This window comes from Antrostomus carolinensis, unplaced genomic scaffold (genome assembly GCF_000700745.2).
Source record: "Antrostomus carolinensis isolate BGI_N321 unplaced genomic scaffold, ASM70074v2 scaffold5, whole genome shotgun sequence".
Lineage (NCBI taxonomy): Eukaryota > Metazoa > Chordata > Aves > Caprimulgiformes > Caprimulgidae > Antrostomus > Antrostomus carolinensis.
Window position 1 is genome coordinate 88,101 of NW_010314003.1, and position 22,865 is coordinate 110,965.

At 46.5% G+C, this 22,865-nt stretch overlaps 1 protein-coding gene across 1 annotated transcript in view; it reads left to right on the plus strand.

Annotated features, from left to right (window-relative positions):
* Window positions 1–22,528, plus strand: part of PAPPA (pappalysin 1) — a gene marked incomplete at its 5' end in the record, with an annotated part of 110,384 nt that extends 87,856 nt beyond the window's left edge. Inside the window, 4 exons of the mRNA XM_010167464.2 lie at window positions 113–222; window positions 7,082–7,153; window positions 11,013–11,111; window positions 21,726–22,528. Of these exons, the coding sequence (XP_010165766.1) occupies window positions 113–222; window positions 7,082–7,153; window positions 11,013–11,111; window positions 21,726–21,833 (389 nt within the window). The remainder of the gene's footprint in view (window positions 1–112; window positions 223–7,081; window positions 7,154–11,012; window positions 11,112–21,725) is intronic.
* Window positions 22,529–22,865: the final 337 nt, after the last annotated feature.

A 22,865-nucleotide genomic window follows, 5' to 3' on the forward strand; every position in this document is an offset into this window, starting at 1 on the left:
TGCAATTTAGGAAAAACGAGCCCTGATCCTGTCCTTCAGCTGGAAGGATGCTGCAAGGGTCAGAAGCTGCTTGCTTTATCCTTTAGCGTTATCTTCTCGGTGTTTCATGCAGGTGCAGAGTGTACCACCTCATGTCTGGATCACAGTCACGAGCCCATCCTCCTGCGCATCAACGAGACTGTGCAAGACATCCAGCACTGGATGAACCCTCAAAGAGTGAAGGTCAGTGCCTGACGAGCTCACTAACTATAGTCCTTGTTGCCTGTTCATGCGCAGTGAGTGAACAGCGTTACCTGTGGTTCATTCATGGGAATACATGGGGAATTCTGCCCTTTAGAAAAGAATTCCTGGTTTTTGTTGTGTCTTTGAGTGTTGTTCTGGTAACGTGGTGGCTTCCTCTCCAAGTTGCTTTCTCTGTGATTTCCCAGTGAAAGTCAGTTCAAGGTAAAGACCCCAAATCAGTGTGCTCAGATCCACCCAGTGCCCACAGTGGGTCTGATCTGGAAACATGATTCATTACACAGGAAGATGTGATGGACAGGGAGAGAAAGGGCACTGTCCAGGTTTTATTTTCTTCCTCCTGTTCAGTATTTTGCATTCTTTGGGTGGCAGGGCTGGATTTTTCTGCACTGCTTTTGGATGACAAAAGTAGCTGAGACAGAGGGTATTTCATTTCCCAACCCAGCAGAGCTGGCTGAGTCCTTCCCCCGCCCCTTCGCCCGCATTCGAGAGATGCCTGCTCAGCACAGCCCCTTCCAGAGGTCACCACTTCTTCCTCCTGCCTGCTGCAAACACACAGGCAGCATTAACTGCTCACAGCACCCTGTCCTGTGCGTCCTGGTCCAGCGCACACCAGTATCACTGTGCCCTGACAGAGACATGCACACCCATGTGCAATGCCTTGCACGCACACTCACCCCTGCACATACATGCCACTTGCTTGGCTTCATGCCTATACTTGGATACCAGTAGAAGGCACACTCAGTTGCCTTTCTGAAGACCCTACACAAAGGTGCCCTCCTGCCTAGACATGCGGGTAACCGGGTGGTTGTGCCTGCGCAGTATTTCTGCAGGTGCAGACGTTTATCTGGACATGCTCAGGTGCGTGTCGGAAGATGCTGGCACATCTCGTGTCACCAGGGTGCAGGTTGCTGGTGGTGCTTGAGCAAACACTATTGACTTTTACATACTTGGCCCTGGCTTTGCAGGAGTCCGTTTTACACACTTGAATGTCATTTAAGAGGAGAACAAGCAGGTAACACAGCCCCAGCGTGCCCTGAGCAGCTTTGACAGTCTATTTGCTTCTCTACCTGCCTAAATATGTACCCAGGGCTTGGGATCTTTGAAATCTGATTTTGGCTGTGGATAGCAAGACACTCCAAAAATCTCCACTACTTTATATTTCCCTATTTCACATGGAGCTATAGAATAAATCCTGGAAAGGGATGTGGAACCTAAATCCAGAGAGTAAGACAAGCTCACAACATCCTTCCCAGCTTCCCATTCACTCCAAAGGCTGAGGTTATATTACTGCCTAAGCCGAGGCTGTGCCAAGTTTCTGGCATGAACCATAAAGAAAACCCCTATCTCTGTATTAGGGGCAATTTCTCACTGGCCCTTTCCCCGAGTGCTAGACTTTAAAGTGGTTTTGTAATTCATGGTGAAATAAAGTGACAGCTTCCCTCCCGTTCTCTACTGTGCTCCTTCGTTTATTGATGCGGGTATGCAGAGGGAGCTGTAACAAGTTTTATACCTGCAGGTCTCTGGAGGGCTCATTAGGCAGCAGGGAAAACATGTAGTAGTAAAGGAGGAGATGAGGGGAGTGAGGCATGGAGGAGAAATCATGGTTTTCCATGAGTGCAGTGGTAAATAAGACCTTTTTAACTCTGCTGGTGAGGGTCTTGCAAGACCTTCAGGCTGTGAGCAGATACAAGTTCAACCCAACAGTCTGTAGGAGGTGAGATTTGAAAACTTGTGTTGGGAGATGGAGGAGAGCCTTTAGGAGATGAACAGGATGATGCTGAGACACACAGGAGGGGATTTTTTTTGGTAGCTGTAAATCATCCATCTTATTCAGCTGTCCAGATAAGGGGATGTCACCCACAGGGGTGCCACTGGGAGAAATGCTGCTGCTGGTGGGACTGGGGAGACCCTGGAGAGACAGGACTGGGATGCCTTAGGGGAAGGTCCCCGTGGCAATGTGTTATATATCATTAATAAGACATGTCTGTATTTATGGTCAGTGCCAGCTTGCTGTTGTGCCGTATGAGTAAAGGGAGCAGCTGGTTGCATTTACACGGCAAGTCTTCGTGGATCTCAAAGTACTCGAATGACGCAAAGGAAAACACTTTGAGTTACTTAATTTCAGACACAAGTAATGTACAAGTGAGCGCAGGATGAGGAGCAGATAAAGCAGGGCTGATCTCTGGAGCTTACCTCTGAGAGCACAGGCACAGATTAAACATAGACAGAGCCCACAAGAAAAAAAAAACCCAACATATTTATGTGTAGCTGCTCAAGCAACAGCTGTTATGGAAGCAAAGTGGGAAGCAGGAACCATCCTTCCTCTGGGGGTTGTTTAGAGCTGTGCAAATCACTTGATTTTTTTGGTTTGCTGGAAATTCTGTCAAATTAAAAAAAAAAAAAAAAAAGCTTTCTCTTAATCAAAGTAATTTTTTTTGTTGTGATTTTTGCTGAACCAAAAAAACGGGAGAAAAAAAAACATGTTGGTTTGAACATAACTTAGCATTTAATTTCCAAGGATTTTTAAAAATTTTTTGTTTAATGAAAATGAAAAAAAAAAGAAACCTTAGAAACTAAATGTCCTCTCAAAGGAACAACAACAACAGATATTTCATTTTGAAAAGTGTCTAAATATTACAGTGTTTTTCAGAATTGGTTTAGACTGAGTTGCTTTGTTGGGTCTGAAACAGTTTGCTGAAATCAGTGTAAGTTGGCAGTGTCTTGCAAATCAGTATTTTCAGCAGGGAAAACATAAAAAAAAAAAATAATTAAAAAAACCAAACCTGCAATTTTCTGTATGGCAGCTGTTCTGCAGCAGGCTGTGTTTGGAGCAACCATTGCTGCGGCCGTGATTTCCCATTGACCTTGCGTGTGCAAGGGGCAGCGAGCTGTTGAAGACACCTATAGCTGGAGCTGCCAAGGTTGACTATGCAGGCAGTGGAGGGAAAAAAATGAAATGTCTCAGAAGGACAGCTTGACAGCTCTTTCCCACCGCCTGCAGAGAAACAGGGCAGACACCTAATTTCTTCGGTTGTCTGAATTTGGGTCCTTGCCTTTGTGCTGAGTGGGAACAGGCCAAATAGCCAGATATTGTGTGAGCATGTGCATACATGGGATAGCCTTGAAAGGGTTGGCATGTCCCAATGCTCCCTGCTAGTGGGGCTGAGCGTGGCCATGGCCCCTCCATACACCTGGGACACTGCCCTGCTGCTGGAGATGTGTTTTCCCATATGGACTATAAGCCCTGAGGTTTTGAATATCCAGAAATCATTGAGGGGAGTTCTCCTTAAACACTCCCCTGTTCAGTTAAGCTTTGCAGTTTTCTGCCTTCCTTCCTCTCTCCTCTTTCTGTGAGTGTTGGGTTCATTTAGCAGGCAGGGAAACTGAGTCACGGAGCAGTGAAATGACGTGTTGCAGTGTGGTGGAAGGCAGGACTTCCCACCCCATCTGTAGCTACAGGAGGAAACAGCCAGAAAGCACTGTTGTGTCTCCTCTCCCTTGGCAGCAGTGGCCGATCCCCTCACCACCGTGACATTAAGCCCAGGGTTAATTGTCATGTTCATTTAGTGCCTGAGGAGAGAGTTAGCTGAGACTAGTAGATGTCAGTCCCTGGGCTTTAGCCCTGGAGGACACTTGACCCATCTAAGGTGGAGGAGAGCTCTCCACCCACCTCTCTGGGGGGAAACCTAATCCCCTCCACAGCCTGCGAATGGTTGACATCATTGTGTTAGTCCCACCATGGGAGAGAAGCGTTGTGACCAGAGGCACTAGGTCTTCCCTCACAAGGAGAAAATGACAGCTTGATTTGCTTTCTTGGCTCTTTGTTACCTACTGTGGGAGCGCGTCCCAGCTTCCTCTCCAGTCGCAGCAGATGGAGTCACAGCCACCAAACCGCAGATGTAGCTGGATGGTGTTTCTGTGTTTCTGGGATGGGGACAGGACCAAAGTCAATACACCCGGCTGCGCAGGGCAGCCCACACGGGAGGGCAGCTGTGCTGCAGAAGCTGATGCACGAGGGGAGCTGAGGCCATGAGTGCAGCATATGTCACCACAGCAGCTTGGAGCAAGTGGCAGTATGAGGAAGGGATGGGGCTCACAGAGGCAGTGGCCAGATGGGCTTTGTCCCCTGTGCACTGCCTGGCATGTGCTGGATGTGGTCCTTCCATCCACATGTCTGCATCCTTTGCTGGCCTCATAAGTCCACCTTCCTTTCTGCATGCACTGGTGCCGTCGGATTCAGGTACCTTCCAGCACCTGAAGGGGCTCCAGGAAGGCTGGGGAGGGACTTTTGACAAGGGCAGGGAGTGACAGAACAAGGGGCAATGGTTATAAACTGAATGAGAATAGATTTACATGAGATATTAGGAAGAAATTTTCTACTGTGAGGGTGGTGAGACACTGGCTAAGGCTGCCCAAGGAAGTTGTGGATGCTCCTCCCTGGAAGTGTTCAAGGCCAGGTTGGATGAGGCTTTGATCAACCTGGTCTAGTGGAAGGTGTCCCTGCTGCTGGCAGTGGGGTTGGAACTGGATGAGCTTTAAGTTCCCTTCCAACCCAAACCGTTCAATGATTCTATGATCCTGGTCACCTCCCACAGTACTGCTGCCTGTACCCTTCCTCCCTTCCTTTTTATACGTTTATCTCAGTTGCCCCATGCAGCACCCTATGGCACCTTTGTGCCTGGTAGCACCACAAGAGGCAGGAATGATGCCCAGCAACCTGAATCATCCCCAGTTTCTTAATTTCCAACCCAGACTCTCCTTCTGAACAATCTCTCTCCCATCCCATTACACCACACACACCACAGCAGCAGCTTGAGGGTACAAACAGGCTGGGTGGTAGGAATTCAGGACTTAGAAGACCAGCAAGAGGAGTCAGGGCCGTGACTGAGCGCCCTTCCCTGAGCGTCCTCTGCTTCCAGCTCCATGTGAGTGTCCCACTGACCCAGTGATGAATCTAGCACAAGGTCAGCTGGCTTTCCTACGCTATGGAGAGCAGCCTGGGGCTCCCTTGCCCTGGAGGCTGTCCAGCCCTTGGGACTGAGATGACGTTGAGTGAAAGCTCTGAGGAGAGGAATGTCCTAGCACAGATTTCATCTTCCATCCATTCCTCTAAGGGAGGGTGATGGGTTTTTAATACTGGAAGGGGCATTTAAGCAGTCAGTGCATCTTCTGCAAGGGATTGCTCTCACCTGGAAACGCCATTCTGAAGAGCTTGTTTCAGGGCTATTTGGCTGCTTTTATTAGCTCCAAATGCTCACACACTTTCACACATATCAAGAGGTTTTGTAAATATTGATGCTTCTTGCTGGGGGAATGTGAGATGCTTTTTGGAAGTGCACTTCTTCTACTTATTGACTAGCTGGCCTTGGATACGGGAGGCAAACACCTGGTTTTTCTCCTTTGGTTTAATTCTTGGGTTCACATGCTCTTGAACTGCTTCCTTTACTTTCCCCCCCTCCCAATCTGTTGACTGGCCTTGTTTATTTTGAAACCTAGAAAAGTTTCCTTTCTTTTCCCTCTAAAGTGCAATAAACAGAAGAGAACTAAAAAAAAAAAATAAAGATTAAAAAACTCACCATTTGTGACAGGCGACAACCTGGAAATCTCCAGCTGTCTGTCAAGAGTGTGCTGGGGGAACGTCTGACACTACAGGGCCCCCGCACCTTGCAGCCTCCCCTCCCAGGGGATAAACAACGTCCTCTCCCCCTCTCTCGGCTGCTTCTCAGCTCACACAGACGGGCCCTGTTGCGAGGCAGGTGGGGCAAACCGGGCTTGACTAATAGTGGAAAATCCGAGAGCATCGGAAAGATAAACAGCCCAAGTCAGATAGTATAAAAGTCCTTTTTCTAGCACAGGCCAGGTAAGCCTCCAATGACAGAAACTGTAAAAACATGCTGAGGTTCCCCTGCAGATGGATTAAATTAGCCCTCAAATAAACAGGGGAAGGGATGGCTTGTGCGTCAGGTCTTCCCAAATGTTAATTCCTTCCTTCCCCAGGACTCCATCCAACCACGACCCCTGCCCTTGGGCAAGTGCCTACGTGTTTGTCTTGTCCAACTGGACATTGTAATGTTTCATCCATGGATGATAACGTGAAATGTTGTGCCTGATGTCCTGGTGAATGGATGGCAGTCCTATCTCCTAGACCTCCATGGTGCTGAACAATCATCTCCGCTTACTGCCCAAAGTTTTCATCCACTCTTAAAATCTAAGTTTCCATGTTTACAGGCAAACAATGGCTGCCCTGTGTGTGTCATCGTTGAGTAGGCTGGTCATCATTTTTGCCCAGCACTAGCTCATATAATGCAGATGCTACTGTCCTTTATAGGGGTTATTCTGAAGGCATATAGTAGAGGTGCTTCCATTTAAGATCTAAAAGATGGTGTGAAAATGTATCTGAAAGTTCACTTTCAGCATCTTCAAGAAGCACGGATATGATGGGTAGTGAAAGACAACGGTGTTTTGCACCACCAAAGAAACCACTCATTAATTCCTAAAATGTCTCCCCCCCTTCCCAAGAGCAAGACAGTGGACCTGTGCCTTTCCCTTTCCCTGCCACATTCTCCCACCACGAGTGAAATATTGGACATGACATTTTAGGAGAACCTTAAATATTATTTTAATCTCAAATGTTCTGTTATTGCAAGTGTCAAGTCCAACACTTCTTGTAAATACCTGGAGGACAGCCAGGTCCTGAGAACACAAGAGGTGTTAGGAACTGAACTTCATTGGTTAAGTACAGGAGAGCCACAGGAGCCAGCACGTTGACTTGCTGTACACTGATTTCTTTGTTTTAACCTGTTTTGTTTTGGGTTTTTTTTTCCCTTCTCCCCTCCAGAGCGTTGTCTGCACGGCAGGACTCAAGTGGTACCCTCACCCTTCCCTGATTCATTGTGTCAAAGGCTGCGAGGTGAGCTTTTCACGTTAGCTCAGGTGGTCTGCGCTTGCTCTCCTAAATGTTGTGGTAACAGTCACTGCAGTCACCTGGGTTGTAAATGCTATTTTTCAAGTGGGACAAACAGGCTTTTGCCCTGATTGTCCTATCAAACAGACTGTGGTCTCCCACATCAATTCTGACACTCAGTGGTGAAATTGATGGTCTTCTTAGAGCCAATGGTTGAGTGACTCTCACAGGAATTAAACCATCAAATGCCTCAACAACATTGGTAGGCTGTCAGAGTTTCCCAGGATCTGGGAATTTCTGTGAAGTTGCAAAAACCTTCAGTTGTTTCTCCTTGATTTTAACATCTTCTAAGAGGGCAAATTATTTCCCAGGCCACTAGGCTTTGGTCTTTGGTATGTGCAGATAAACTTTAGGAAAGACAGAGGCAGAAATAATATCACTGGGTGCACAGCACAGTTGGGCAGTAAGCAAATCATACATCCCTCCACTGTGCACATCCATCTGAACCAGAAAAAAAAAACCCAAAAAACAGCAAAATGCAGTTTCATTTCAGTTGTGATACATTTTTACAGTCTTTTGTGTTATTTGGAAAAAAACAAAAACAAGAAAAAAAACAAAACAAAACCAAACCAAAAGAATTATTTTGTTTCTGCTGGCAACAGTCTTTGAAAAAGTTTGAGAAGTTGTAAGATGCTTCCAGTGGTTAAAGAGAACTGGAACACCTCTGTCTGGGTCAGGGTATTCATGATGTTTCCATCATGCCAGCCCTTGAGAATCTCACCCATGTCAAGAAGTCAATCCTTGTGGCTGCTTTGGTTACATGGACGGGCAGTGGAAGAGCTGTGTCTTGACCCCACATCTCCTGACTTTCTGCAGCACTGACTGTGCTCTCAGCACCCAGTAACCTAATTTTACAAGCACATTGAAGTTATTGGCCCAGAGTGGCAGAACATGGCACAGAACCCCTAAATCTGACACTAAACTTTAGACCACATTGCTGTGCGACGTGATTTGTCTTGAAGTGAAAGACAGGTTTCCTTCGCATACAAATGTCGAGCCCAAGAGGGTAATAACTCTCCAACAATGTAATAGTTTCTGTCTAGTTGTTCCCTAAATGAAAAGCATTCTGCTGTCAGTGCTTTGAATGTCAGAAGCCATCTCAGGCATTACATTCTTGCAGGCTGGCGAGGAGCCCCTATTCTCCAAAGAGAGCTGAAATAACATCCAGTGACCATTAAGAAATGCCATTCAGGTGCTGATGCACCATTGGGTGGCCATTCTCCTGCTGTTTAAGGATAGTTGTTACTGAGGAAAACTTTGCAATGATGTAATAATTTCCCAGAAGCCATTATTACTGACATGCTTTTTTTTCTCTCAGCATTTTCTTCCCTTCCATCATTGTTAATTGCCAGACCCCTCTGCATCAATACGAACTTTCTTCTTTTCATCATTCATTCAGCAGTGTCACTGCATCGCAATCCATCATCTCAGAAGGCTTTGCCCAGACAATTGATAATGGCCTCTAGCATCATTTTTAGACCATGATGCTTCCAGGATCTGCGAATGGGCCAGTGTTTGTTCTCTGGCATTATGACTTCAGCAGAAATGCCATCTTCACCAAGGCTTTTTTTTTTGACATCTATGGGAACAGGGACTAATAAGCCAGTAGGTCAATAATACTGGGCCATTAAGCTGGTAAAACCCCTAATGTATTAATATCCGTGACATTAGGGAGGGTTCCCTGAACAGAAGGCTGGAAGTGGGGCATTATTTTACTCTTGGTGATCCCAGACTGGTGCTGCAATGTGATTTTTTGTCGCTCCCTAGTGGCAGTAATAGAGCTTTATGAGTCAGCCCCGTGCTTTCCAGCAGCTAACGTAGGTGTTGCAGTAGAAAACTAGTCCCTCTGGACTACCTGTATAGTCCTCCAAAAATACAGGGGCACTAAGATATGCATGAAGACCTATAGAGACCTCACCCTCCACAGCCAGGCCTCCAAGGTCTCCCAAATGAGGATTTTGGTACCAAATGAGAACATTTTTGTCCCATTCTTCTCCTCCAAAGGACTGCCTTACCTATTCTGTGCCAGAGAGTGAAAGGTAAATTCTTCCACAAGTTTCTTTTACTGATTTTCCATTGTTGAGGGGTGTAGAGTACAGGCACAGGCATGGGAAATGAAAGTCAAGCCTTTCTTGACAAGCAGGCACAACCAGGCAATACAAAGGAAATATGGAGGAGCCTAGAAGATGTCTTGGGAGGTTGGGAAAAGTTCATGGTTTTGAATAGGACCAGGTTGGCATAAAAAGATCTCTCCATCTACTTATAAATCATTCCCTTTTAACTCTTAGCATATTAATTAAGTTGGAAGGACGTTTGCAAGTCAAAGTCTTTGCCTGTATAAATAAGTTAATCTCTGTGAAGTCAACGGAGTTAAGCCAGTTGACAGGGGTTGGAGCCTCACCCTGTAACCCTGATTTCCTCATCAGCATTTCTAGTATTTGTGAGTAGCTAAACAAGTGACATGCAATGAGACTCCTGGTAGTCCTGCTCTGGTCTGATACTTCTATCATTACCTGGATTTCCTATACCCTGATAGAAACATTAAAATTTCCAAAACACCAGCAGTAAAAGGCTTTGCACCATTCCACAGTGTCCATTGCAATACTGATGACTCCATGGCTCTGTGTTGGAGAGCACAGAGAGCTCTCATTGCTGGTTCTTCACGTATCTATCATCAGGGAGACTCTGGTACTGAAATTGCTCCAAAATCCCCTAAGGAAACCTCAGCAAACCTCCCCACCCACTCTACAATGATGCCTTCTTGTAGGAAAGTCCCTGGTGTGTTTTTCACAGTGCAGAGTAAATGAGTTTCCCAAAGAGCAGATAAAATGGGAATGGCCCCATCAGTCTGTGCATGTGAGAAGTGCTACAGAGATATGACTGTGCTCTCTGCTCTCTGCTAAGCATCCATTTTTCTGAGCTTTCAGAGCTACTTGGGTTTCTCATACCTGGCATGGGCCTTTTTTTAGCATCAGGTACAGATTTGAATTCTAAGACTTTTGTACATACTGACCAAGAGAGCTCCAACATGTAATGAAAAACCAGCCTTCAAACCTTTTCTTCGGAATCGTGATTATTATTCAGGTCCTGTGCAGCACATGGACTAGTGATCACATTGCACAGACTAGTAACCACATTTTCTTTTTCAAAGTGATTTATGAATTTTACTTAATAGCTCTCCACAATGTCCCTGTGAATAATTGTTGTTATCCCATCTCTGAGCTGTGGAGCAGAGGGGGATTACATGTCATGGCCAAGGTCACACAGAGTCACTACTGGTCAGAGAACGGGAGCACATTTTTCCCTTTGCTGAGCTCAAACCACTTCCATTTCTCTTTGTGCTATGTTTTGTGCCCTCATTGCTTACACTTGTTGCATAGTTAGGAGAACTGTGGTGGAAAGTACAGCTATTAAAAGCAAAGCAGTTTTGCTGCTATACATAACCACCTTCTTATCCCACGTAGTTTCAGAAGGTTAGCTTAAAATTATCAAAAGGTGCCACAATTTTAGATGCCTTGATGCTGTCTCTGGGCCTAGAGTCAAATTAATATTCCTGAAGCATCATCTTATGTGGGATGTGAAAAGCCAACAAGGGCTCATTTCCCTTCCATCTAATGTCCTTTTTTTTTTTCTTCTGTCTGCTTTGAAGGGAGAGGGGGATAATTATCTCTTGCTTTTCAGGGCAACTGGTAATGTTACAAACTATACAGCTTCTTCAAGGCTTCATCTCTTCCTTCTAACATAGTGTTTACAGGTTTTATCCATGTCCATGTTCTCAGTCTCTTTCTGCTTTTTCTTTGTTCAGCCTTTCATGGGGGACAACTACTGTGACTCCATCAACAACCGAGCCTTTTGCAACTATGATGGTGGGGACTGCTGTGCCTCAACAGTCAAGACCAAAAAGGTAGGGATGCCCCTTCCTCTTTTCACTGGAAATTCCTTGGTGAGTGCTGCTTTGTGCCTGGAAAAAATGTATTTTTGCTAGATCAGGAGAGGTCCAAGGTCTGAGAAGGACCTTCAGTCCAGATATCAGCTTACCATAGGCACTGAGTTCTTGTTGGTTCATTTTGAAATTCTCTCTTGACATGGATATGCATTTCCTATCTTAACCCACCTTATACCTGTGTGAGACAGGTTCTTAAAGTAGTCAGAGGCATTCATTCATATTGTAAATAAACCCTGGTTTCTCTATAGGTAAAGGCTGGCTCCTGCCAAAACCCTGGGCCATGTTCATCAGAACAGCCGCACCTACTGCTCAGGAGAAGGGTAAATTTGCCCATCCTGGTATCCACCCTCAGTGCTCAGAGGGGAAACTAAAGGTTAGGAGTCATTAGGAAAAGAATAGAGAGCAAAACGGAAGCATCACTGTAGGTCCCTACTTTGATCCATGTTTACCCACGTGTGCATTGCTCACTGACCGTCCCACCTCCAAAAGGACAGAGAGGGGTGTGGGAGGCAGCGGGACTGGACAGAGATGTGAAATATCTTCTGCACCAACAGAGACCACATAGACCAGGACCTGAAAATCTTGCAAAAGAGATGGTGGACATGGTTAGTAGCAGAGATTTATACAAAAAATTATTTAGTGCAGGGAGGATGCTTAGGAAAATAAAATCCACTGTTTCTTATCACACAGCAATGAGGGGGTGAAAAGGTAATTACCTGGAAGCAGAATCCAAACCAGAGAAAGAAAGTGTGTATTTTAATGATAGGATGTGTTGCCACAGAGTATTATTAAGAACAAAAATGTATTTGAAGTAAAAAAGAGAGAGGTTAACGGGATGAAAAACCCCAAGAGGTGCCAGAGGAATGGAAGTGAAGTGGCTGGGAGGGGACTGACCCAAACCAGCCCCATCAAGGCAGGAGCTAAGGGCACAAGGTATTGCTGGGGTGGGGTCAGGGCTGAAACATAAGGGTTGTGGGTGCTGAATTGAGGGGGAGAAGGTGCAGGATTAAGGTGCAGGAGCAGAATTTATTGCTGGGCAGGGAGTTGAGACAGAGTGGGATCTGCACAGAGTCGTGAACACTTACCAGTCAGGTGAGTCACGCTCAAAGTATATGCGGCTTCACTGCCTCCCAGAAACAAAGTGACCACCCAAGATGGGGACAGCACTTTGTAGCCCAGTTGGTTACTGGTTTCTGTGCTAAAACTGCCCAATGGAAAGAGCAAGTGGTTCAGAGATAGGCAGCTGATCACGTCTGGTGCTTTTCCCCCACGGAGAGGGTGGTTTTGAAGCTTTTTGGAGAGAAGTCTGCTTCCATTGACTTCACTGGGAGCTGTATCTTTGTGACTGGGGGAATTGAACTTGCCCTAGTCTGTGCTTTAGAAACCCCCATCCTAGAGATCACACAGTTTGAGGGCTGAACCACAGAGCCCATCACTTCCTCAGCACACATTCAGCTTCTGAAAGCTTCTCCCCTCTCCAAAAACACCAACAGCATCCCAGAAGCTGAACAAGGCGCTCGGGAGGAGTGAGAAAACCACCTTCTCCTTGGACCTTCCATGCCAAAAGCAAGATGCTAAGTCCCAGTTTATTACATTTATAGGGTAAAGGGGGGAATAATAACCCAGCCGGTGGGGCTGCACCTCTCTGCCTGCAAAGCGGCTGCTGACACCTGCGGCAGCAGCCGTGGGGCCACGGGTCTCAGCTCTGCGAGTTATTTTCCCAACTGAGGCCTTTGACTGGGACCAGATTTCAGGCCAGGCTGTTCAAATACAGCCCTCCCTTTGAAGAGGTTTATGAGTGGAGCGTTACAGGAGATATTCCAAAGGGAAAAACAATGAAAGGTGAGAGAAAAGGGAGCTGAATAAAAATACTCCGCATACCAAATCCTTCCAGCACAGTTTGCCACCTACTTAAAAAGGCCCAGTTTTAAAATACACATTGGGTGTAAAAGCCAAAAACCTGGAGGAGACATAGGAGGGGCGAGTCCAGCTCTGTTAATTCCAATACCAGATGACGATGTATTTTCATACGGTGGTAGAAAAAGCGAGACACATGAAAGAGACTGCTTTGCTCCTTTTCTTTCAGGGTTACATACTATGTGGCAGATGTGTCAGTCTTTTAAAGCCCCTGCAAGTTTACCCATAAATGTCTAACATTTATGCAACACCTGTTTTTCTCCCAAAATGTCACAGGACATTTTACAAGCTTTAGATTTATCATCTTCTCACCGTTGCAGCCATTGCTGAGGTGACACATGGTTCACATTTAACAGAACATAGCAACTCCGCACATTATTTTAGGAAAGGGCTGAAGATTAACATTGCATCATGTGAAGATTCAGGAGTTAACAGTCAAGTAAGAGCTGGCTTCAGATCTTTAATGTCCACAAACTGTCAAGACTTAAGTTTCACTGCGATCCCGCCACCCTCCCAAAAGCACTTTCAGCTGCACACAACGCTGTGAACCAGGCTGTGGGGAAGCAAATCTATTCCACCCATATTCACTTTAATTCTGAGCCCTCTTAATGGGACAATTCGCATGCTCCTGTTTTGTTGTCCTGAAAACGCACAAGAGACTTTCATGCAACATCTGCTCAGGCCAGGTTTTCCCTTTGCATTTGAGCATTTGCAGTAAATGACCTTGTGGATTTCGGCAGCGAGAGGGGAACAGAGCGGTGTGACTTATCTGACCAACCGCCGACTAATCAGTGCTGCTGCTTAGATAGGAAATAATGAGTATTTGCCCTGCGCTATTCACAATCAGGCTAGAGAGCTTAAAAGAAATCATTAAAGACCTCTTCTGAATGCTACAAACGACAGCGAATAAATTCACTCCTATTCTGGGCATAAATTCGAGGCAACAGCAGTCAGCAAATGGGGAAAAAAGAGACATTCATCAGCTTAATTATTTGTTGTGCGCTAATTGCTCAGCATCGCCCTGCAGCGGGCAAGAAGCCAGGGCTGGCACAGGGACGAGTGTCACTCGAGGGAGCAGGGACACATGTCCTGCGGCACCCGAGGGTGCAGCCCCGGGCAGGTGGGCTGCGTGGCTGAGCAGGGGGCTGGCAGTGGGGTTTGCGGCTGAGGCAGAGGATGGGGCTGTGCTGCTCACAGCTTGCCCCGTGCATGACCCAGGAGCAGCTTTGAGAGACAGGAAGGCCATTGCCGGCCAACCTCCAAGGGAGAGAAAGCTTCTGTTGTGTATCTGGAGGGGATAAAGTCTTCCGTGAAGGACAAAGCAAAATCCCATCTCCTTTTAATCTTCCTACCCTCCTGACCCAGCACAGGTTGCCAGCTCCCTTCTGCCTGGCTGCTCTAGGAAGCTGGTTCTTGCTTTATATCCTGTCGCAGATAAAAGAAGTTAACTAATTTTTTTAAAACATTAAATACGTGACACTGCTAAAGTAAGAAAAATAAATAACCTGGGCATAACCGGCTGTCTCTGGGCTGGCAGTCGCCTGTGAGGAGCTCCTGGCGTGTGCGGCATTGCAGAGGGAGGCTGTGGCCAGTTCTTTCTGATTTGTTTCAGGAAATCTTCTCTCCAGTCACTGTTCTCCTTCACTTTTTTTCTCTTCCCCTTCCCTTTTACAAGTTTTCCCTGGAAAAGGCTGTCAAGAAAGGCCTCGCAGAAATCAGAAATGTCTCTCTTTAGGCTCTGCTTATGTACTTTGTTCCAGACTCGGATCATAGATCTGCTTAGTTGAAGATCCTGCAGTCTGGTCCCTGCAGATTTCAATAATCAAGAATTTGCTCTTTTAAAATTGCCCGATCTTAAACTATTTGAAAGGGTGAACTTCCATCTGTCTTTCCTTTCTGCATAAGGAGTAAACCTACAGCTCCCATGAGAAAAAACCTGTCTCACTCAGTTATCACTCAGGTTTTCCCTCAAACGCTTTGCCCCATAGCACTTAGAAAAGAAAAAGAAAAATCATCCCACCCCTTCAGCCTCTTGACATTTCTGTCCAACACCTTGGAGAGGAAAACCAGCAAGTGCCTCTGCGGAAAACAAATGAGGGCTTGTGGTAGATAGAGGACTGTGTGGGATTCATCCAAAGCTTTGCTTATCTAAAAGATAGGCAAGTTATCAAAACCTCTTCAGAGACTTTATGGCTGAGAATTCAAGGCCTAAAGAAAGGAGCTTTGAACCAAGAGGCTGCTGCTGGCTCCAGGAGGGATTTCCAAAGACTGTTCCTGTCTCCCCACAAAGGGGGGGGTCTGCTGCACTCCTACCCCCAAGACAAAATTAACCACTTCTTGGTATTTTGGAGAAACAAGCGTCTTCTCCCAGCTCTATAACTGCAACACAGACCTGTCTTGGGGAATCTCAGGTCTGGCTCCATTGGCAGAACGTAGTTTTGAGGCAGTTTGTGCAATTAGTAGCCTAAGCGACCACCCTGGCTGAGGAAATTCTGCTCATCCAGAAGAACTGATGTTCCTGCCATGATGCTGCTCCCAACAACTTGAATGTCCCCAGCTGGGTGTGTTCATCAGCTCTAGAACTAGCTGGCAAGATACAATGAATGGTGGGTGAGCAGGGAGGAAGGAAGGATGCAATGTGGGGCGTTGCTTCACGCCTCTAGAAGCGGCTGAGCACTGCTGTGTGCTCCAAGCATGCTGGTTCAGCCAGGCCTGTGGGTGAACTCTCTTAGCCATGAGCTGTTGGTCGCAGCCTCAGTGGCGAGCTGTTTGCCATGTGAGGAGTGTTTTCAGTCATGGTTGGTTGGGATGGGAGCTTATTTTGGGGCTCAGAACTTGGTTTCATAATCATTCAGGAAGGCTTTCCAGGCGGCGATAAATTAAAAGCAGTGATGGTAGTAGCACATGTTGCCTATCCTGAGAGAACGTTCTTGGCTTCAAGGGACATGGGGCTTCCCACAACATACAGCGGTCCCAGGGGACGTGCTAGTGGAGGGTGTTTGCTTTGCTCTCCAACCTCACTTCATTAGCAAGTGTTACAAAAAGCAGCGAACAAACCTTCCCTGCTCCACCGCCAGTTATTTGGCCTCTGGGTGGTCTGGCTCCTATTAAATCTTTGGTGATTATTTAGACTAATTACATTCATGTTTGGACAATCAGTAGCACGAGGGTAGGAAGTGCAGCTGATTGCTGAGCAACTGAACTCCATGTGGTTTGGCAAAGCGGCTCCCTTGCTTGGCTCAGCGGCAGGCGGGGATGCGGGGATCTGTGCGGGCAGGGCTTTCCCGGGGATCCCTGCTGGCTTTGGACCATCCTCCTTCCACCACTTCAGATGAGGCTGCTCCCAATTTATACCTGATGGAGAGAGGAGGAGCGGGTGGGTTCCGCTGAGCTATGTCTTGTTACATCATGTTTGTTGGCTTCAATGAGGAAAAACCCGGTTTATGGCTGGGCATTTAACAAAAATTCAAGCCTTTAAAACTGTACGTGCTGCATGGAGAGGAGGCTTCCTGTGAGCTTCATCCTTGCCTTTTCCAGGCCCTCTGGAGCGATGCCCTAGGTGTGAACCCACATACCAGCCCCAGAGTTAAAAGGGCGCTCACTCTCCTTCCATTATCTCAAAACAACCCTGGTGGCCTAAATGCCAAAAAGCACTGAGAAGACCCTTACAAGATGCATTTTTGTCCCACAAGGGCTTTGTCAGGGAACAAAATACTCCTCGGCGTTTGAGCTGTGAGGGTCTCAGGAGGCGTGGGGCTGTGACACTCAGCACGGCCTGCCACGCTTATCTCGACACGCCGCGTTTGCCCGCTGAGGCTCTGTCTGCATCAGGACCTTCATATTTCCAGTTCGGCTTGTCTGGGAGATTTCGCAAACACTTCAGGGCTGAAATCTAACAACAGGCTGTTTCCCAACACTTTGCAGCCCCCATTGCCTCCAACCCTGGCACTTCCCTTCGGCCTGATTCTGCCTGTCCTGGTCCTGTTGTAAACCAGCCCCAAGTGCTGGATGGGAGGTTCAGCCAGGTCAACCTGATACGAGCCTGTGTGAGAGATGAGCTCCAACCCTTTGCACAACTGTTTCCCATCCCTCCCTGTACCTGTCTGGGATTTCTCCTGTCAACGTTCCCACCACTTCCCTATAGACTGGCCTTTCTCATCAAGGATCTGTCTTGGGATGTCACCAGGCTCTTTAGATAGGTGCCATGTAGTGAGGATTTGTGGCCACTCACTCATTTCATGACCTGGATCCCAGGTCTGCACTGGTCTATTGTATCATTGTATTTGTTCCCACAGTCAGGAGCATGGCATCAAGGACAAATTCCATCCTGTTTCCAAGAGGGAGCTTGGGTTTTATCCATGCTCTCATCACCTAACGTGGGAGAGGATACTCAGGGCTCCCGTACCTTTGTGGAGAATGGAGGTATGGGTTCATATGCTGCACAGCATGGGTGGTGAGTTGGTCAAGGTGGAGGTATCTTAGATCTCATGTGTGTTACACCCTAGATGTCCATGCTAGCTTCCTGCCTAGCCCATAAGCCTGTGCCTGCTGCAATTTCTCCTTTAGGTTCAGAGCATGGTGTGTCATGCAGTGCACGCTCCTGGGTTGACAGATGTGATTTAGCTTGTGTCTGTGTTCTCTTGAAGATAGATAGTCTGTGGTCCAGTGTGGTTCAGGTGTGACCCACATTCCTCTGAGTGCTGTCAGTCCACATCATGACTGTGTTCTGGATCATCTCCAGGAGATATGTGTGTGTAGGGGGTGCATATAGACATGTGGAGCTACATTCTTCAGTTGTGCCTTTTTCAACCTATTTTACTTAGTCTGAGAGACAATATCTTGCACTACTTCATCAAATGACCAAGTCAGAGCCTAAGCTTAATCTTCAGCTTTTTCTCCCTGCTCTCCTAGATATTAGCCAGGTTTTCTCCAAGGGGAGATACGTGTAGGGTGAACACAGGACTTGGCAAATGGAAGGAGGGAGAGATGATTCGTTAATACTGGCTTTGCAATAAGTGTATCTGGAAATTTCAGTACAGGTCATATATTCTCTTAATGAGTTGGGCTTTCACAGACCTATTTAAAAAGAAAAGAAGCAGTTAATCTTGGAGTATGTATATCTGGGCTCCACACCTAAATTGGCTATCATTCAGAAAAAGGTTCAGCATTTATTATTTCTAACACATCCAGTAGCTTTATTCACGGCTCTCTACTCTAGAGAGCTATCACTGTATGAGCCCAAAGCAAAAGACAGTCCTAATTCTAAGGGTTTTTATGGTTTCTCAAAGTTGGGTACTTGTGACATTCCTAGTAGGTGCTATGTGTGGGTTTGATCCCCTAAATACCTGTGGAAATCAGTTTCTTGGGGAACTCAAATGTATATTTGTTGTAGGTATTGTTTAAACTGGAAACCCTGCGTTACTGCTAAGTGTTTGGAGAATTTTATCTTGTTGAAGATGACTGTGGATGTGCTCATGACCCGTAGAAATCTCTGCCTTTTCACATAATAGAAAACTGATCTCTCGAGCTCGCTGCCATAAGACAAAACAATTCATCTAGCTGGACAATAGCACTGTAAAAATCAAATTGCATAAAAAGCTCTGTAAGGGACATGAAGTGAATCAGACTAATCTGATCAGGAGGAAACCCTCTTACACTCAGGCTACCCACTGCTGTGACTGCTACTGAGCCATGAAACTGCTCTGGAGGACACGGCTCTGTCCCAGTGAGGAAAGCTCCTACACTTTTGTCCATGACTGCTGTTAGGAGACTGGAGGGTTTCTAGAGGACAACACATGACAAGACATTTCTTCTCTAGTGGCTCCCTCTCTCCAGAATATGGCTGCAATGTAGCAGGGATCTGGTCTCTTCTGTGCATCTTTTGTTGAGGTTGCTCTGGTGCTGAGCGCATGCTTAGAGTGACCCGTGAGAAAGCAAAGGGGTAAACGAGACTCGTGAGGAGAAATGGGAGGAGAAGGGATGAAGAAGGTAAATCACTTCAAGGCAACATCAGGCTCATGCCAGTCTGGGTTTGTTAGGCCACTATTCCAGCAGAGCCCATGGAGTAGGTTAGGGGAACATGAGCTGGTAGTTTGGAGGCACAGGTGTGCAGGGCTTTCACTCTTGGCTCTGATGGTCCCACAAGCGAAATGGTAGTAAAATGGTAGCATCGATGGGATCTCTGTGCCTGCAGCACGTTTCACTGTCTCACTCATGCATGGACAGCAGCAGAGACAAAGTGCAGTAGGATGTCACGGCTCATTTCAGCCACTTGACTGAAATGCCCAAGTTGGGTGTGTGGTTGTCCTGTGTTCAATGCAAAATGTAGATCCACTTTCTCTGTGAGCCTGTCTCTCTCCTTTGAACGCAGGGGCCACTTCATCACCTTTGCTAGACTGTTACAGACAAACACAGTGAATCCAGGCCAGGGAGAGGGGAAAGCTTGATCAAGACAAATGAAAGGATCATGTTCCCAGGTCTTGCCTCCAACCAGTAGCTTCGTTGTACAACAGGGAGGATTTCTTAAGTCAAAATCATTGCCAAATCCAGATTGAACTGAATGATTCAGGACAAAAAAAAAAACAAAACAAAAACCAAACCATATTTAAATGTTTTGCTTGAGCATTTTTCTAAGTGAAATAACTTTTTATTTCAAGACATAACTTTTGCTCTGAAATAGTATTTTATTTGTGTGTCTTAGAGGGAAAGATCAAACCTGAACTGTAGCAGATAATCTAAACCAAAATGTTTCCTTCTACATTGAAGAAAAAGTATTTTTTTTTATGTATCTTTTCTTTTTTCCTTTCCAATATTTTAATTCAGTTATTAAACAATCAGCCTCCTTCCCAAAGCCCATTGTTTGCAGATGTCTCTATTTTCCTATCTAAGAATATTCATAACGCTGTGATATGAGACAGTCCTGCTCCAGCTGGCTTCTGTTGGATCAAGTGACCCTTAAGCTCCTATTGTTTTCTGCAGTTTATAAACATCTTTAGTTTCCAATTATTTGAATTCGTTTGCTTTTAACTTTTTAGACTATCTCTTCTCTTTGCAACCTCTGCATTTGCACAATTGTAGATTCAGATTATTTACTGACTGGTTATTTAGCTCATAAGTCACCAAGGCCACAGCTTGATGAAGAGTCATCATGCTGTTCTACCTGGAGGGTCAGGTCTTCTGGGAATGAAGTCATGGGGAGGATTTGGTGATGAACGTTGGCTATTTAATGTCTCTGTCAGCACGTCAGCCTTAGGCTTCCGAGTTGTGAAATAAAGATCCACACCTCTCCATCCCATTCTTGTGTGCATCAGGAGAAAGGCATGCTAGAGATGGACATGCAGGGACACGTATGGAAGGTCTAGGTGGAAATGACAGCTATACGTTCACGCACAATGCTTGGTCTACATTCCTAGATGTGCTGTTGATGATACATGTTGATGAACAGGCAGACCCAGGCTTCATAGCCTGGAGAAAAGTGTTTATGAAAGAGAGAGCAAACATGTGGCAGCAAAGTCAAGGGAAGCAGACGGAGCGTGCGCGTGCAGCCCCTGCCAGAACGTTTGAACAGGTTGTGGCACTGTCTTGGAAGGAGTGTGAAGGAGGGGGATGAGGTCATTTGCACAGTCTGTGCAGATGGGAGAAATTCTCGGGAATTCACTTTAGGGCAAGCGAGACACCGTTCCACCATCACCCCCTTTTCCTTATGTAAATACCATGATGCAATAGGCCAAAATCAACTTCCTCTAGCCAGGCACTGCAGGCTATTATTTCAGCTCCTTCCCACGCTTCTCCAGAGACATCACGGACAGATGACAGACCATGCACGTTGCAGTCTCTTCTTTGCATTCCTTTGCTGTTCCTCAGTGCCCGTTAGCTGCATCTCTTGACCTTAAACACAGCAGGTATTTAGAGATGTCTCTCTGCTGGATTACAGCTTCACTGATCTGCTAGGTAGTGTTTGGGTCAGCTCCTGCCCTGAGGAATTGAAACCAAGAACATTCCTAACGAAGTGCACAAACGGACTTCAGCACAGCAGCAACACCCAAGCCCTGCTGCAAAGTGGTACCCTACAGAGAGGAGATTATGGCCCAGGAGTAGGGTTCTCCAAACACCCCAAGATGGAGGTGGATAGAAGTGCTATGGGAAGACTGGAGTTGGGGGTCTGCTGGACCCAGTCATGTTTGGTGATCATTTGAGTTGGTCATGTGAGATGAGGGTTTCGTAACTTTTCGGTCGTTTAGTGTTTGTAGCCTTTGGGGTAAGGATAGCTTTTCAGAAGAGGTTGGCAGCGTAATGTGATCCAGCCATCATGGTAAGTACCCAAAAAAGCCCCAGAGTTGCCTGAGAAGTACATCTCTCCCCAAACAGCTGTCTTCATGTGCCTGATGTGAACTGTTAAGGGAGTATCTGCTGACTAGCATCTGCATGAGTTGAACAGGTTCTTCTTTACACTTTCCCCAGCCTCTCTTATGGACAGGTAGCCCACCTGCAGCCTCAGTGCACCACCAGCTCAGCACTAAAATAAATCACTGTAAAAAAAATAACACGGCTGAAGACTGCAACTGATCTCTGAAGATACCACTCTAGATGTCTCATTTGGTCTCCAGAATGCTGTAGGTGTGTTCATGGCTTTGTGTCTTTGGTTTCCTTCCCTAGGTTACTCCCTTCCCTATGTCCTGTGACCTACAAGGAGAGTGTGCTTGCCGGGACCCCAACGCCCAAGAGCACAACCAGAAAGATCTCCGCAGCTTCAGTCTTGGGTAATGCCAAGCGACATGGAATGGAGTACCACACTGCTCAAGGCAGGCTAGGAGAGACACCACATCCCTTTTGGTATCGTTTTTAACATTTAGCTGCTCAACTGGATGGCATTTCTGCACCAGGGACTCTTAGAATTCAACCAGTCTGCCTTTAATTTTTTGTCCAAGGAGAACTCAAAGTAGGGATTTATGTATTAACTATATCTTAAATAGTGATGACAAGAAACAAACAGCCAAGAGTCAAGTCGAGAAGACTTTCATGTATCAAAACAGCATGTTATGCCCACCTAATTTGAACAGTTCATATCTAGATTCAAGGCGAGAAACAAGCTATTTATGTACACATATTTATAGAAATAAGTAGAGAAAGAGAAAAAGAGTGAGAGATTATGATCAACGCAAAAACACTTTCCCCTCTCCAGCACTCACAACTCAGACCGTTCATGGAAGAGGCTGTGCTCTTGGGGACTCCAAGCTGAGCCTTTTCTGATGCTGAATGCCAAGGTATGGCATGCTCGGGGCACTGAGGTTGGAGTGGGATCTCCACAGGGCTGTGCCTCTTGGCAAGTCACTTGCCAGATGCCCAGCCAGCTCGAGATGTGAGATGCATCTGCTCCTCACAGGAATGCTACTTCCAGCCAGGGAGCTCAGCAGACTGCAGTGGCCTTTCTGTACAGCTCCTCCTTCTCCCCCTGCCCTCAAAAAGACAACAAAAAGCCCCCTTTGCAGCCTGCCTGGAAGCTGCAGGGCTGCTGGGACATTTCTGTGTGGAGGTGGGCAGGTGGTCCCATGATGGAGTCAGGGAGTGGGGAGTCTAAGGACTGGCATTGAGGAACGTGGATGATTGCTTCTGAGGAGCAGAGGGGGTAACTGGCGCCCGCACTTGTCATTTGAGCATGTCTGCTGCTGCTACTCCTGCTGCTATGTCCCATACAACTCGTTTCTTTACTGTGTCAGGACAGGGTGAAAACAACCCCACGCAACCAAACAGTCTGCCTTAAAGCTTATCTACAACCTGCCTTTCAAACCCTCTGGT